Source organism: Lepidochelys olivacea, assembly GCF_965140295.1.
Source record: "Lepidochelys olivacea isolate rLepOli2 genome assembly, chromosome: 9".
Classification (NCBI taxonomy): Eukaryota; Metazoa; Chordata; order Testudines; family Cheloniidae; genus Lepidochelys; species Lepidochelys olivacea.
The window spans coordinates 101,130,729-101,148,078 of NC_140419.1; the positions used below are offsets into that span (position 1 = coordinate 101,130,729).

A 17,350-nucleotide genomic window follows, 5' to 3' on the forward strand; every position below is an offset into this window, starting at 1 on the left:
GAAGGAGATTCCCCCACCTCCCTAGGTAACGCATTCCAGTGTTTCACCACCCTCCTAGTGAAAAAGTTTTTCCTAATATCCAACCTAAACCTCTCCCTCGACAACTTGAGACCATTGCTCCTCGTTCTGTCATCTGCTACCACTGAGAACCATCTAGATCCATCCTCTTTGGAACCCCCTTTCAGGTAGTTGAAAGCAGCTATCAAATCCCCCCTCATTCTTCTCTTCCGCAGACTAAACAATCCCAGTTCCCTCAGCCTCTCCTCATAAGTCATGTGTTCCAGCCCCCTGATCATTTTTGTTGCTCTCTGCTGGACTCTTTCCAATTTTTCCACATCCTTCTTGTAGTGTGGGGCCCAAAACTGGACACAGTACTCCAGATGAGGCCTCACCAATGTCGAATAGAGGGGAACGATCACGTCCCTCGATCTGCTGGCAATGCTCCGACTTACACAGCCCTAAGTGCTCTTAGCCTTCTTGGCAACAAGGGCACACTGTTGACTCATATCCAGCTTCTCGTTCACTGTAACCCCTAGGTCCTTTTCTGCAGAACTGCTGTCTAGCCATTCGGTCCCTAGTCTGTAGCGGTGCATGGGATTCTTCCGTCCTAAGAATAGAGTAGAGGAAAAACTTAGTGGATTCCACAGCCCAGCAAAGGTTTCAGTAGCATTAGCAGGAGGTAGCACTGCCAAATGCATAGTCTGCATGAAATTCTCTGCTCGTGCAAATGGAGGCAGTTTCACTGGCTTCCGTGGCATTTTGCACACCGGCTCTGGCATGGCAGTCTTCTTTGCACTGACCCACTGGCGAAATCCCATTGTTCTCAATGGAAGGGCTGAAAAACAGAGCCCAAAATGTCTGAATTCTCAAAGTGGAATTTAACATTAGAAAGGTCTTGGTTGAATAAAAAAAGGGAAACTGAATGAGCAGATGGTGGTTTAGCCCCAGATGGAAATGATGGTTTATTCTACTAAACTATACTCGTAAATTAATTTAGAAAATAAAGACAATATAAGGGAGACAAAAAATCCTAACCTCCAGGATAGCAAGAGTGGAGCTCAGCAGCTGGAACTGTGGAGACAGCCTGGACATAGACTGACTTCCAAGCACAAGAGCTGGGAACCAAGAAGTTCAGTTCAAGCCACCTTCTTCATGTGAGTAGTTCTGTTGTCATCAGGGGCTCTGTTTGCATGATTAAAGTTGGGCAGAGTTCAACCCTGTTTCCTAGCTCCATTCTTGACAGGGACCAGGATTCTGTCCTGGTAGAATTCCAACACCAGGGGGAGTGAAGGCAAATGTTTGACATCTAGGACGAAAAAAGGAGAAATAAAGGTACATCCATTTCACTAAAAATAGGCTTTTCAAGTGAAAACGTTACAGTGAGTTGAGAACGTAGACTGTTTGCAGATGTAACCCTTCTGCCAGGTGGAGCCGGCAGCAACCAGGGCGGGTTCAATATCTAGGGGTTCCTTTTCAACAACACAACACAGAACCGGCTCAAGCCCCCGTCCAGTCACCTGGAAAAATTACACCCCATCCCTGGGAACCTCTGAGAGGCAATACTTCCCTACTCACAAGCACAGAGTCTGAGTGTAGAACAGAAACTTTTAATGAAAGGAGGGAAGTCGCCCAACATTAATTAGGGAAAATGCCACAAGCGGGATTCATAATCATAGAACTGTGATCAGGACACCCACCCCCCAGGGCGTGGGGCAGAGCCTTCTGCCCCCTGTTCTTGAGTTCTACAACCAAAAATTCCTTTTCTGTGCTCCTCTGCTCCCTCTCCACACCCAACTCACAGGGGTTGTCCTAGGTCAGAGAGGATCCAGGGTTCAGAGGCGCATCTGTGTGAGTTCCCCTCCCACCCGGGGAAGAAGACCACTTGCTTGCTTTGCCATCTGAGCGCTTGTTTTGGCTGGGTGCCCCGCCAGCCGCTGCTCCTCACCACCCGGCCATCTTGCCAGCCACTGTTCCTCCCTGCCTGGCCGCGCTGCCAGCCGCTGCTCCTCGCTGCCTCACCAACCACTTGTTCACCAGACATCAGTCACCTTCTGCTGCTGTGACCACTACAAATCCATCTCTTAGTCATTTTCAGCTCTTTGCAGGCTGGGTAGAAACACAGCCCCACCACAACGGAATTCAGCTCTGATTGAGCATTCAAAATAACAAAGAGGCTCCGAATGAAGCCTGTGTAGTTCTTTCTGTGAGCAGTTGGGAGGAACAGGTTAAACCAGACCAGTAGGGACAGTCCATGTCATCTGGCTAGGATACGTATCTCTATTTATTGTCACAGGGCTCTGATATTCAAGCCCCTGGTTTAACTAGGTCCTTTCAGCTGAGGGTGACCCCCTATTTTGGGACAGGTTGAGCACAGTTTTGCCCCCCTTTATTCATACAATAAAGACAACAACATTGATAACAGCATTCCACTACCCTGGCATTCAGTACTAAAGTGATTTGTAACCCAACACCAGCCAAAGTTGATCACTTTGAGCAACAGGGCTCTATCTGCTGGATATCTAAGCAGAGTAGGTGTGTTCAGGTAAATACAGTTTGCTCCTGAAGTCTCTCCCCCCCCCACCCAGCTAACTGTCAGGTAATAGTTCATTCTAGGGTGACCAGATGTCCGGATTTTATAGGGACAGTCCCAATTTTGGGGTCTTTTTCTTATATGGGCTCCTATTTATCTCCCACTCTCTGTCCCGATTTTTCACACTTGCTGTCTTGGTCACCCTAGTTCATTCAGACCCTGCTTACACAGATTTTGTTTGTGATACAGAAGGAACTTCTATTACTTCTCCATGAGACAATGCTGACAACGAAGTGAGATCTGCAGAAAGTATTTTGGCTGATGGAAGTACAGAGCACAGAACGTCTCCGTTCACGTTTTTCAAAACTCCAGGGGCAGCACTGCTCTCTGAGCAGATGGAAATGCTACTCTATCCAGGGCTGGGCCTGCTAGCTCTTTCGATGAGGTTAGTGTCGCTGCGTCTCAGAGTGAGGGGGTGGAAAGCAGGATTTTGCTGATTCCCAGTATGCTGACACCTGTGCTGGGCTGTGTCTTCCCCCCCGCCCCCAGACTCCCATTCTGTTTGATTGTATTTAGTAAACCCCAGATTTAATCTGCCTCTCCAACGTTGAAAGCACAGTTGCAAGTGACTGGCATTTTGAGAGTCATGTCAACATGTTGAACTCTGAATCCTCTAACTCATAAATCCAACATACAGGGATATTTTTTAAAAGATGGTTTTCATCCATCTGAAATCCCGAGAAGAGCAAATACAGATATGTCTTGTCTTATACTGTGTCAAACTAGTGCACTGGAGTCTCTAGACAAGGGTTTAGAACATGCTTTGGCTTTAGGGTACAGACCTGTCCCCTGGGGGAAAGTGGAAGGATGTATTCTGCTCCCCGCCAGCTGATGGCATTGGCCCATCTTGCTAGATGGGTCACTATTGGCCAGTCACCACCCAGCTTCATTAGGAGCAGGGACTGGCCAAAATGGCCTGCACCCTGACCTGCTTGCGGGCAGATGTAGCTAATGTCTCATCCACCTGCTACCTAGAAACCTCTACTTCTCCCCACCACACCACAAGTCACCTAGCGTCATAGGGTTGTGGCCACTATCTTAGTACAACTGCTACATCACCCCCTAGCTCTGACCCCAGAGTGCTGGCAATAGCGGTTACTTCTTCCCACACTTGGACAAAACTCAAACAGGAGCTGCAGGCTTTGACCCACAGGAAATCCTGGTAACTGGGAGTCTGTCCCATCCATCCAGAAGTCCCATGATACCAGGACCTAGAACCTTGGTGACGGGCCAGGACTATGGCTCTGGGGCTAATGGTAGGTCCTAGCAGCATCCTGCCCAGCACAGAAACTCCTGGGGGCCAACCTACTGCTCTCAGACAGCTGCACTTAGCCGCTGCCATTCTAGGCACATGCCCTATCCTAACCACTGTATGAAAGAAAGAAAGAAAGATATCACTTCCAACTTGTTGACAGAAACAAACAAAAGATTCCACCAATAAAACTAAATATTCATGGAAATTCTCCATAGTGAATAAAATACCCATTTCCTGAGCGGCTCTAGGAGGGGAGAGTCTCTATGACTGATGCCAGGAGCCCAGTTGGACTAGTTTAGTCACCGAAGCCATGTCTAATACTGACACCTTCCTTATCAGGTGATCCTGTGCCCTTCCCAATGTCATGTCTCCACCCTCGTTTCTGCCACTTCACGTGCTCTTGAGTCTGATCCATACCCCAATAATCGCCGCAAGGCCCTTCTGTATGATTTTTTAATTTGTTTAATCATTTCACATTCTAGTCGTTCACTTTAGTCAGGTGCATTACAACAGATTCCTCTAATTAGTTTAGTCTTCGTAATAACTCTGTAATATTCTACATAGTTACTAATTTCTCCCCAAACAACTCCTTCTTTGCTAATATTGCTATATCTTCCCCTTCTATATTTCTGTCTTCCCTACATAATCCATAGCTGTGACTATTTATCCCTGACTAGCCTTTTCATTTCTTTATGTTTGTTTTTAAAGCCTTTGGATGAAATTTGACTAAAGAAAAACACTGTAGACTAAAATTCAGAAGCAAGGTAGTTAAAAGAGCTGTAGTTAGCTGAAGAGCTCTGGGTGGCTGGAGAGCTTGTCTCTCTCAGCAACAGAAGTTGGTCCAATAAAAGATATTACCTCCCCCACCTTGTGTCTCTAATGAGCAAGGTAGTAATTCACCCACGTCTAATCATGCTAGTCGTTTAACAGATGGAGGAAATCTTTCTTTTTCATGTTCTTAATGTTTTATTTCTACCTTTTTAATAAGCACCAGATACAAGTTAACTTGCAGGGCTTTGAATATTCGTGAGTGCAATAAGATATCAGCTTTTTCTGCGCACTGCAAATGAGTGTGCTTACTATGGTACGTACTATGGTCCATACTATGGCACATGCCATATTCAAAGTTGAATTCCAACTCCTATTGTAAATGTTTTCCCAGTCTTCCAGCAAGCAATATCTCAAGTGTTGTCCAGACGTGAATTGTTTTTGCAAATGTTGAGCAATAGAAGTTCAGCCATTTGCCCGTGTGTGTGTGTGCAGACACATATATATTCATTGGGCATGTGTAATTTGAACTGCTGGACTGATTTTTGTTCAAACTTGACTTACTTTGTAGATCTCATTCACGCAATTTGAGTTAAACACTGGCATTGGTGTCGTACATCTGAAATCTACACGACACGTAGAACTAATGAGAATCAGACATTTCCCTGGGAACAAAATTGCGCTATCCTGTTAAGTGCTTTTATGAGCAAAAGAATGTCTCCACTTTGCCCACCCAGCAGAATCCTTGCCCTGCTTACCCAGAATTCTGAGTATCCTGGAGGCTGAATGCAGGGGGAACCTGGACTAATATTTTAAAAAATAATCTATAAATATGTCTGTGGTTTTAGCACGGTGTAACCAGCACAGGAGAGGCCTGAGAAATCTGGGAGTTTGAATGGGAATCTCAGGAGAAATCATGAGCTAAGGAAAGGTATAATAGAAAAAAATACCAGTGCCCCAAAATAGACTGCATGTTTGGGCTCAAACCTGTGCTGTCTGCTGCTGTCCAAATGCAGGCGGCCAAAAAAATGACTGATTGAAATTCCCAGGTTTGATTATGCTCCTTTTCCCCGCCACCTCCCAGACCATCTGGTGGCTTGCTGCGGATCCAATCCCAGGAGTGAATGTCAACAGAGCAAAGAAACAGACAAGGAAATCAATTGTCAGGTCCCTTCTCCCTGCTAGGCCTGATTGCTTTTCGCCATGCACAGCCTCCAGTGCAGAAAGACAGCAGCATCTGCCTATCACCTTTTATTAGCCAGCAAACTTTAGCAGCCATTGTTGCAGGGCAACATCATATATAGTGCACCCTTTCCCTTTCTGAAGCATTGATCTTTTGGGCCATGCTTTAAGCTTCCTGTACTCGTATTTCCCCTGGAATGTTTAATACCCTTTTTTAAAAAATGCCCATGTTTACTTCCCCCTGCCTTTTGTCTCATTACTTAGAGATCATAGAATCATAGAAAAGTAGGGTTGGAAGAGACCTCAGGAGGTCATCTAGTCCAACGCCCTGCTCACAGCAGGACCAACCCCAACTAAATCATCCCAGCCAGGCCTTGTCAAGCTGGGCCTTCAAAACCTCGAAGGATGGAGATTCCACCACCTCCCTAGGGAACCCATTCCAGTGCTTCACCACTCTCCTTATGAAATAGTGTTTTCTAATATCCAACCTAGACCTCCCCCACTGCAACTTGAGACCATTACTCCTTGTCCTGTCATCTGCCACCACTGAGAACAGCCGAGCTCCATCCTCATTCGAACCCCCCTTGAGGTAGTTGAAAGATGCTATCAAATCCTCCCTCACTTTTCTCTTCTGCAGACTAAGTAAGCGCAGTTCCCTCAGCCTCTCCTCATAAGTCATGTGCCCCAGCCCCCTGATCATTTTTGTTGCCCTCCACTGAACTCTCCCCAATTTGTCCACATCTTTTCTGTAGTCGGGGGCCCAAAACGGGACACAATAGTCCAGATGTGGCCTCACCAGAGCCGAATAGAGGGGAATAATCACTTCCCTCAATCTGCTGGCAATGCTCCTACTAATACAGCCCAATATGCCGTTAGCTTTCGTGGCAACAAGAGCACACTGTTGACTCATATCCAGCTTCTTGTCCACTGTAACCCCTAGGTCCTTTTCTGCAGAACTGCTGCCGAGCCACTCGGTCCCTAATCTGTAGTGGTGCATGGGATTCTTCCATCCCAAGTGCAGGACTCTGCACTTGTCCATGTTGAATTTCATCAGATTTCTTTTGGCCCAATCTTCCAATTTGTCTAGGTCACTCTGGACACTATCTCTACCCTCCATCATATCTACCCCTCCCCCCAGCTTAGTGTCATCCGCGAACTTGCTGAGGGTGCAATCCAGCCCCTCATCCAGATCATTACTGAAGATGTGGAACAAAACCGGCCACAGGACAGACCCCTGGGGCATCCACTTGATACCAGCTGGCAACTAGACATGGAGCCATTGATCACTACCCCCTGAACCCAACGATCTAGCCAGTTTTCTATCCACCTTATAGTCCGTTCATGCAATCCATATTTCTTTAACTTGCTGGCAAGAATACTGTGGGAGACCGTATCAAAAGCTTTGCTAAAGTCAAGATATATCGCATCCACCGCTTTCCCCATACCACAGAGCCAGTTATCTTATCATAGAAGGCAATCATGTTGGTCAGGCATGACTTGCCCTTGGTGAATCCATGTAGACTGTTCCTGATCACCTTCCTCTCCTCCAAGTGCTTCAAAATGGATTCCACTCCATGATTTTTCCAGGGACTGAGGTGAGGCTGACTGGTCTGTAGTTCCCCAGATTCTTCTTCTTCCCTCTTTTGAAGATGGGCACTATAATTGCCTTTTTGCAATTATCTGCGACCTCCCCCAATTGCCATGAGTTTTCAGAGATAATGGCCAATGGCTCTGCAATTACATCAGCCAACTCCCTCAGCACCCTCGGATGTGTTAAATCCAGCCCCAAGGACTCGTGCATGTCCAGCTTTTCTAAATAGTCCTTGACCTGTTCTTTCACCACTGAGGGCTGCTCACCTCCAGGGCAGCAGTCTGGGAGCTAATCTTGCCTATGAAGACCAAGACAAAAAAAGCATTGAGTACTTCAGCTTTTTCCACTACATCTGTCACTAGGTTGCCTCCCGCATTCAGTAGGGGTCCCACACTTTCACTGACCTTCTACTTGTTGCTAACATACCTTTCTTGTTACCCTTTACATTCCTTGCTAGCTACAACTCCAATTATGCTTTGGCCTTCCTGATTACACCCCTGCATGCTCGAGCAATATTTTTTTATTCCTCCCTCGTCATCTGTCTAACTTTCCGCTTGGATTCCCGTCTTTCAATTTCTTGTTTTCTCTTTACCTTCCCTTCCCGGTGCTGTTATTTTATTTTGGTAGAGAGTCCCACTATATAAATCCATGATATGCCCACACCTTGAGTACTGTGTGCAGTCCCGGTTGCCCCGTCTCAAAAAAGGATGCATTAGAAATGGAAAAAATACAGAGAAGGGCCACAGAAATGATGAGAGGTCTGGAACAGCTTCCACATGAGGCGAGATTAGAAAGACTGGGCCTGTTCAGCTTGGAAAAGAGACGACGCAGGGGGATTGAGAGAGGTCTATACAATCATGCCGGGTGTGGAGAATGTGAATCAGGAAGTGTTATTTACTCCTTCTCATAACACATGAACCAGGGGTCACGCACTGAAAGTAATTGGCAGCAGGTTTAAAACAAACAGAAGGAAGTCCTTCACACAACACAGTCAACCTGTGGAACTCATTGCCAGCGGATGCTGTGAAGGCCAAAAGTATAACTGGGTTCAAAAAAGAATTAGATAAGTTCCTAGAGGACAGGTTCATCAATGGCTATTAGCCAGGGGTCAGGGCTCTGGGTGTCCCTAAACCTCTGACTGGGAGTGAAAGACAGGGGATGGATCACTTGAAAATTGCCCTGTTCCATTCACTCCCTTTGCAGTGCCTGGCACCAGCCACTGTTGGAAGACAGGATACTGGGCTAGATGGACCATTGGTCTGACCCAGTCTGGCTGTTCTTAATCCACGGGAGGGGGAAGTGAAAACCTCACAAGCTGGCACTCCCTGACGCTACATCTGTCCTGCAATCATTGGTTCAAATGGTGCTCAAGTGGCTTTATAGATTCATAGATACTAAGGTCAGAAGGGACCATTATGATCATCTAGTCCGACCTCCTGCACAATGCAGGCCACAGAATCCCACCCGCCCACTTCTGCGATAAACCTCTCATCTATGTCTGAGCTATTGAAGTCCTCAACTCGTGGTTTACAGACTTCAAGGAGCAGAGAATCCTCCAGCAAGTGACTTGTGCCCCATGCTACAGAGGAACGCGAAAAACCTCCAGGGCCTCTTCCAATCTGCCCTGGAGGAAAATTCCTTCCCAACCCCAAATATGGCGATCAGCTAAACCTTGAGCATGTGGGCAAGGTTCACCAGCCAGATACTACAGAAAATTCTTTCCTGGATAACTCAGATCCCACCCCATCTAACATCCCATCACAGGCCATTGGGCCTATTTACCATGAATATTTAAAGATCAGCTAATTGCCAAAATCATGTTATCCCATCATACCATCTCCTCCATAAACTTACCGAGTTTAATCTTAAAGCCAGATAGATCTTTTGCCCCCACTGCTTCCCTTGGAAGGCTGTTCCAAAACTTCACTCCTCTGATGGTTAGAAACCGTCGTCTAATTTCAAGTGTAAACTTCCTTTACTCTAGCTAGCTTGGGCAGTGGAGCAGCGAAGCTCATGGCAGCGCAGAATTCAGCGTGGGCTTGCACCGCAAGAGTTCCCTGGGGCTCCAGGCAGACCAGTACAGCCTGCCCCGACGTGCCAGCTGCCACGGCTTCACTGCTCTGGGACCTGAGCTGGCTCGATTCACTGCAATCACAGCCCACATTTCAGGCTAGACGTACCCTGTATTCTCCTGATTCGTCCTTTGGAGAAGGGGTTGGAGACACCTCTTACCTGCTCTGAGGACATCCACTGGAGGCCAGGGTTATCTATATGGGGCCTCCTTGTTTCCATATGCTGACCCTGGTCCTTGGCTCCCCTGGGCAATATGGTTTCTTCAGGATTTTGTTGGGTGTCCCCAAGCTGAAAGTACTACCAGTGACCCCCTCCTTGCATTCCCCTCCCCAGTTCTCTCATGCCAGCAGGTCAGGCAACGTATCCTGAGACAACAATGGCAGCTGCCCAAGGAACTCCCTGAGAGGCGGTTGCAAAGCAAGAGGGGAAAGTGACGAAGGTCCCTGCAGACCCTGGGGCTGATGCACTGCTCCCCGTGTAGGCCCGTCACAGTGGCGCACGTGTGTTCCCTGTTCCCGCCAGCCTGGCTTCGCCATGGCAGGAGAACGCTGCTCGGGATACAGCACTGATACCACGTGATCAGGAGCTGGCCCCTCAGGGGCCTCTTGGGTAGAGCTGGTCAAAACCATGGAAAGACACCAGCTGGCCATCAGACAACGCAGGGATGTCCAAGCCGAAGCGTTCGGCGGGCGCATTGACTTTGACAAAAGTTTATACAGAAAAAAGCTGAAATGAAACATTGCAACTTTCTCGTTTTGTTGTCAAAACGTCTCCTTTCGACAGGGCAAAACCCTCTTGTTTTGCCTTGAGCATTTCAGTTCATTTTGTTTTAACTTTCTTATGCTATTGACCTATTAACTTAAATATCACATCACACTTAGATGGCTGTTATACAATAGATGGCTTCACATTGCGTTACGCTGTCACGACACGAAGAAAATGAAGAATACGAAACATTTCAGCGTTCCTGACTCAAAGCTGGGGCGGGGGGGAGGGGGATTGGCACTCCGCAGGACACCGCAGCTTCTCACTCAGGTTCAGATGGAAACCAGAGCTCAAACTGGAGGAATTCCTCACTGAACGGCTAATCCATTTTCTGAGCAGCCCTATCCTGGGCACCTGGTGTCCACACTCCCAGGGCTTTAGCGCTCCTCATGTGGCTGTGAGCTCTGCTGAGCAGTGCGTGTGAGGCTGGGGGGGAGCCAGTCCCATTGGCAAGAGGAATGAGCTGTCCCCTTACTCCCAGGAGTGCTTATCTCTGACCCACGCTGCACAAGGAGCAGGGCAAAGGGCTCTGCACACTCGCTCCCCCCTGCTCCCCACTGCACACTTGTGCAAAGGCCGGGGGGGGATTCCAGCCCTTCTGGTGCAGGCTGGAGAACAGCAGCGACCATTGGGACTGTACGGTTGCAACCAGATACTGGTTTCTTGCCCCAAAAGCCGCAGACAAAACTAATGTGTTCCAGCCCGAGCTGCTGAAGAGCCCATTTGCCTGCACCTAGTTGACAAATGCAGTGCAGGGAGTACAGAGCATCAGTGCAAAGAGGCCCGTGGACATCAATGCGTTCTGCATAGCAGTGCATGCAGCTCCCATCAGCTTGTCTCCATGTGCCGAACTACGCAGCTTCCCTGCAACGCCCTTTAAGCTGCCAGGAGTGTTGTGGTAGGAGACACCCCCCGCCCCCCAGAAATGGATGAGACAACTGGGGAGCTGAACACATATTTGCTTGAATCACTCTGCCACAAAAATGCGGCAGTTGGTGCCAGCCCCTTAGGAATGCACAGGGGCCACGCTGCCAGGTGTAGCAGCTAAAGCAAAAGCAAATGTCTGTCCATTGATCACAAGGGAAAATACCTTTGTGCCTCAGTGTATCCGGAGGGGTGGTCGGGGGCCTGCCAGCTGAGAGGAGTGCAGGGGAAGCCATTGTTTTTCGATGGCATGTTTTGTGGTAATTGCTGCCTCGTTTGCACTGAGCATTCTGCAAGGCCAGCGGGAGGGGGGCATTGCTTCGGTTTCCCTTTATTCATTGCTCCTTCCTTCTGCCCATGACTGTGTCGGGGCGGTGGGTCTCATGGCCCGGGAAGCAGCGCCCCCACACACCCGTAGTAAGGTTACGTTCTAGTCACGGGCATTTTTAGTAAAAGTCAGGGACAGGTCACAGGCAGCAAACAAAAATTCACAGCCAGTGACCTGTCCATGACTTTTACTAAAAACACCTGTGACTAAAACTTGGGCGGGGAGGATCATGGCGAATTTTCATGCATCACCCAAGCGTGAAGAAGAGCAATAGATACCATGAATCTGATTCCGGTCTCAGGGACACGAATGTAAATCGGGAGTAATGGCAATGAGGTAAAACTGCTGTGAAATGGGTGTGAGGCCAGAATCAGACCAAGAAATTTAGCTACAAGCATTTCTGCTTTCAAATGAAATCCTCAGTGAAGCCTCTCATGAACACAAAGAAGAGCGTAAGCTAGGGGCCACCTCTGAGTCTAACAGTCCGTATTAGGCGTGGCGGCAGACTCTGGAATACAACAAACAGCGTGCGTACCTTGCCATCTCTTCCCCAGCGCTGTGCCATGATACTGCATCTTAGGAGTGCACCTGAGCGAGAGAGGAAAGAGAAAAAGCAGCAAACCCACACTGTCCCCTACTGGCCAAACACCAACATGCACCGTGACTAGAGAGTAAAACACCCCACCCAAGGGCATTCCGTAGACATTAATTAGGGAAGGAAGGAAGGGGTTTTGGTCAAAAAAGGAGGAGGGGATTTGACAAAAAATAGCTATTGACCTTATGAAAATGTTCACATCAGTCAAAAGCTTCTCACTCTACTACCAACAATCAAAATTCACATTTTCATTTGGATTCAAACCGAACGGAATCGAAGTGATGGTTCTGTTTGGTTTTTCTGCCTTTTCCCTCCCCCCTGCCCCAAAGAGAGAGAAAGAGGGGAAAGGAATTTAAAAAAAAAAACATAAAAGTATTTGGCTCAATTCAATTCAGTTTGCATCAAGAGGAAATTGTTTGTTTTCAATGATTTCTTCCAAAAGGGGGAAAAAAGATTTTGAACAAAACAAACCATTTCCTTTCTGTTTGGAATATTTTGCAAAGGAGAATTCCCATTGTTTGACCAGCCCTGATGCGAGCAGGGTGCTAAGCCCAGCTTTAATGGACTGTGCCCTCCCCCAGGAGCTGTGCTGGAGATCAGCTCAATCGACTCCCGAAGAACGAGGACTGAATGGGTGAGGAGACAGCACCTGTCTCAGCTGTTAGGCCAAGGGCTGTGGTGGGGGAATCTTGGCTCCTAAAGACATGGAAGGAATTGTGCCCCACCAGGAGTGGCAGCAAGGGGCTATGCCAGCCACCAGGGCTCTGTAGTCTCGGGAGTGATTTCCCAAGAGTCCCACGATTTCCCAAGAGTGGGTTTGGCCCATATGGCTTGGCCTGATTCCCCAGGCTCTAGGGAAGCTGCTTGCTGTCTCGTTTATGGGCCGCACATGGGAGGCCGAGCTGCGATAGGATCATGAAAGTGATTCAGGGAGTTCCAGCCAGGGAAGTGCTGCACGAAGAGGGTGAGGAGAGATGTCCTGGCTGCTGCAGCTGGTGGAGATCCCAGCAGTATGGCACGTTTGCGGTACACGGAGAGGGGTGTATTATCCACTTTCTCCAAAGCCCCTGTTTACCCTCTGCTGAGCCTCTGGGTCATGTTTTGGGCTGGATTCACTTTCCCCCCATTTGGGGTATGACATTCTATTTATAGCTTAACCTCTGGATTCTTTCTCTGCTCCTTCCCTTGCCCTCCCTTTGCCAGGCACAGATCACTGCCCCTCCTCACACCTTGCCAGCTCTTCTGCTTGGTGCAAGGCAAGCTGGAGCCAGGGAGATTCTCACTCCCAGCCTCTCTCTCTGTCCCCAGCCTCCCACTGGAGAGCAGCTCCCGGACCATGGGGTTGGTGCCATGAAAACCCTGGCCCCAGAGCCTAGAGGCTGCTCTAACATATTCAAGCTAATAGCTTCCAAGGGGGCTGTTTGCCAGCCCAGGAGCAACAGTGCACTCCAGCCAAACCTCCAGCTTGCCCCATCTCCCCAGGGCAGCTGGGATCAGGTGACACAGGACCTGACTACATGGGGTCAGTGATAGCCATACACTTCTCCATGCTGGAGGAATTGCCAGCTAGGGAAACCAGGCTGCTATCTGGGCCCTCTGCGCTGGGTCTGGATTGCAGCTCATGACCAGGTCTGTTATGTCTGTTCCTGGCTTCCACAGTAAAACACCTCCAGGATGGGGCTTCCCTCATCCCCACTTCAGGACACCGCAGTCTTGCTGCACTACAAAGCTGCTCTGACAATCTCAGGTAAGAACCGCTGGTGCTTTCTTTAGGTGATTTTCTACCCAGTGGGAGACAAGAGAGACCAGTTGGATCATCTGGTTCCAAAAGTTGTAAAAACTCTACATTTTATTTGCTAAAAACAGTAACACGATAGTTAATTTATCATAAAAATGCCAGTTCAAAATGTAGGTCTGTGTATACAGCACAGCCAGCCCTCAGCTCTCCGGCCCCACCCCAGCCCAGAATTAGTAAGATACCACTGAGCGGATCTGGTACTTGATCACCCTGCCATCTTGTTTCAAAAAAAAAAAAACCCCAGAGTTAACATGCGGGAAAAATAAATCCCACCCAACTTTTTAAATAATGCAAAATAGAAATCCTCTATTCTACAGGCACAAGTTTCAATTGTTCATTTAATATGATTTCTGTGTGGGGCTGGGCTTTCCAGGCAATGTCTGCATGGTCAGCACCCCTTAGCCAGACCACCCATTCCATATTTGGCAGCAAATGAATGAACAAATTCAATGCTCCGAAATCTCACGAGATTTGGTGTTTGTTCTTAAAGATACAGCTCCTGGAGTCATGTGATTATGTGCAAACCTCAGCTTTCATTTAAAAAGCAAAGTAAGTTTCTAGCCCCATCAATGCCAAGAAGAGCTGAAAACTGTGAACCCTAAAGCCACAAACACCAGAAGGCAAATAAAAGAACCCAACTCTCATGGTTTTTAAGCCAATCCCATGATTTTGGGGGTCCCCACTCATGATTTTGGAGTGGTTGAGGCTGGTGTTGTTGCAAATGCTGAATGGCAATTATAACCTACACTCAGGGTGAAATTCTGCTCTCCTGTGCAGATCACCAGCACAAGGTCTGGGCCACACTTAAGTCCCACCTGTGCTCTTTGTTGAAGGCTTAAGTAGCATGCAGGCCTGGTGCGGCGCCCCTGGCCAGGCGGAGCTTTGCCTTGAGTGTGGGCTCCAGAGAAGGGAAGGATGGGTAAAGCCGTGCATGGTGCAGGAAAAACAGAAGGACCAAAAGCTGCAGGGTGAAAGTTTCTACTGCAGTGTCAGTGCTAAGGAAGCTGGGGTGCGAGGACCAGACAAGTGAATGCTGACCGTATTTACACCATACCAAAAGGTGACCCCGGAGGAATTCCCGTGGAAACAATGATAACTCTATGGGAACTTCCCTCGCCACTTTCTATCCTCATCAGCAAGGCAGCTTGTCACCCCTCAATGTCGAGAGACACAAATGACACAGATGCACGTTTTTCTCAGCACCAATAGGGGGGAGGGATAGCTCAGTGGTTTGAGCATTGACCTGCTAAACCCAGGGTTGCGAGTTCAATCCTTGAGGGGGGCCATTTAGGTATCTGGGGCAAAAATTGGGGATTAGTCCTGCTTTGAGCAGGGGGTTGGACTAGATGACCTCCTGAGGTCCCTTCCAACCCTGATATTCTATGAAAAGCCCTGAGAAACCTGAGGAAGGCCCAGACAGCAGCAATTATTCACTTCCCCTGGGCTGCTGAGCCAGAGAGCAGCAACCTATCAGCCTGAGCTGTGCGCCAGCTCCGGAAAACAGAGCGCGCAGGGAGGTGCCTTGGGATCCTGGCTTGTTGGTACGTGCCCAGCACAGAGCCCCGCGGCCCAAGCCCTGTGCAATACATCCTCCCTTAGCAGCATCTGCAGGCCAGCTGCACTACAGACTGCTCCCAGTCCCTACGTTCTGAGAGGCTGGAGTGTATTTTCCTGCCCTCCCAGCCCGTGGGCTTGAGCTTTCCTCTCTACTTCATGCCCTGCTCCTCCCTGTACAGGCAGAGCTAACAATAAATAGTATGGCTTTCAATATTTTGAATCACTATTTTCCAACATTAAACAAAAAGAAAATACATTTGTGTTAAAAAATAATGCAGCCCAGGGCAGGCGTCTCATTGCAGCTTGTGCACGAAGCCATCCACAGTGGGGATCTCCTGGTCTCTTTCCTTGTGGGGATCTACCATGTGGCTGTACCTTTCTCCTCGGTGACATTCCAGGAAGGGTCCCCAGTTAGCAGCTGGCCGGCAGCAGCTCACAATACGCTGGGAAGCAAAAAATACAGTCCCCAAAGAGGATTTAATTTCTCCGTTGTTTCTGCTGATATTTCCTTGCAGGTTTTTATTCTCTGCACCATGCTTTATTTGGTACATTTTGCTGAACAGTGGGGAGAAATCGAAACACTGACCTCCCCGCGCCCCAAAACCCACCTCAGGTACAAAATCAAAGCAATCCAAACATTTGGTTACAAATCACAAGTGCCCAGGAAGTTCAGCTGCATTTAAAGCTCGTTCTGCAAGAGTGCCTGGGCTGATGGACTTGTGCTAGTGTAGTGCCGACAGACCCCGGTCGTCAGCGGTGGGGGGGCGGGGTCTCTGGAGCTTAGTGCATGAGCCTCTACCGCATGAGCTAAAAGCCAGCCGGCTGCTAGCTAAGGCTACAGAGAGAAAATGAGTCTGCTCGAAGTGATCTCGGTGCCACTACCGAACACCACCCCCAGGAGGTGCGTGGGTTACACTAGCAGAGGTCCCTCCCCTACACATCTTGTTTGCTCTCCGCTGCTTCCCTTGCAGCTGCCCCGTGCTCACTCCATGGTGAAAGGTGACATCCGAAATAGGTGACCGTTTCCCCGTTCCTCCTCTTCCCTGTCTCCATCTTTTGTCCTGCAGCTCAATTCATCTGCATGCTGCAATCCTATTTGCTGAAATTAAATGAGCTGAAGAACAAAGGGATATAAACTGGCCATTGACAAGTTTAGGCTTGAAATTAGACGAAGGTTTCTACCATCAGAGGAGTGAAGTTCTGGAGCAGCCTTCCAAGGGAAGCAGTGGGGGCAAAAAACCTAACCAGCGTCAAGCCCGAGCTCGATAAATTTGTGGAGGGATGGTATGATGAGACTGCTCGCAATGGCGTGTAGCCGACCTGCTACACACAGCAAATCTCTCCAATGGCTGGTGATGGGACGGGCTCCGAGTTACTCCAGAGAATTCGTTCCCAGGTATCTTGCTGCTGGGTCTCACCCACATGCGCATGGTCTCACTGATCGCCATATTTGAGATCGGGAAGGAATTTTCCCCCGGGTCAGATTGTCAGAGACCCTGGGGGCAGAGTTCCCCCTAATTTTTCCCCACCCATGTGCGGAATGAATTTTATGTGCACCAATATGGAGGCGATATGTGACACATGACCTTCATATCGATGTGCACATAACAAAATTCACGTGGTGGGGGTGGGGCCATGGGGTTCGGAGTGTGGCGGGGGCTCAGGCCTGGGGCAGAGGGTTGGGGTGCAGCGGTGTGAGGGCTCCAGCTGGGGGTGCGGGCTCTGGGTTGGGGCCAGGGATGAGGGGCTCAGGCGTGGGGCCAGGGACGAGGGATTTGGGGTGCAGGAGGGTGCTCTGGGGCAACAGTGAGGAGAGAGGATTCCCCCGCCCCGCAGCTCTCTCTCCCCGCAGAAGCACCTGGGTTGAGGGGGGAGAGGCGCCTCTTCCCGCAGAAGTAGTTCTGGGGTTGGGCTGCAGGATAGG

General features: G+C 48.9%; 1 protein-coding gene across 1 annotated transcript in view; it reads right to left on the reverse strand.

Moving 5' to 3' along the window:
* Positions 1–13,888: 13,888 nt before the first annotated feature.
* The window catches only part of SLC6A14 (solute carrier family 6 member 14), a 28,612-nt gene continuing 25,150 nt past the window's right edge, over positions 13,889–17,350 (reverse strand). Inside the window, exon 14 of the mRNA XM_084639409.1 lies at positions 13,889–15,869. Coding sequence (XP_084495535.1) covers positions 15,720–15,869 — 150 coding nt within the window. The 3' untranslated portion in view covers positions 13,889–15,719. The remainder of the gene's footprint in view (positions 15,870–17,350) is intronic.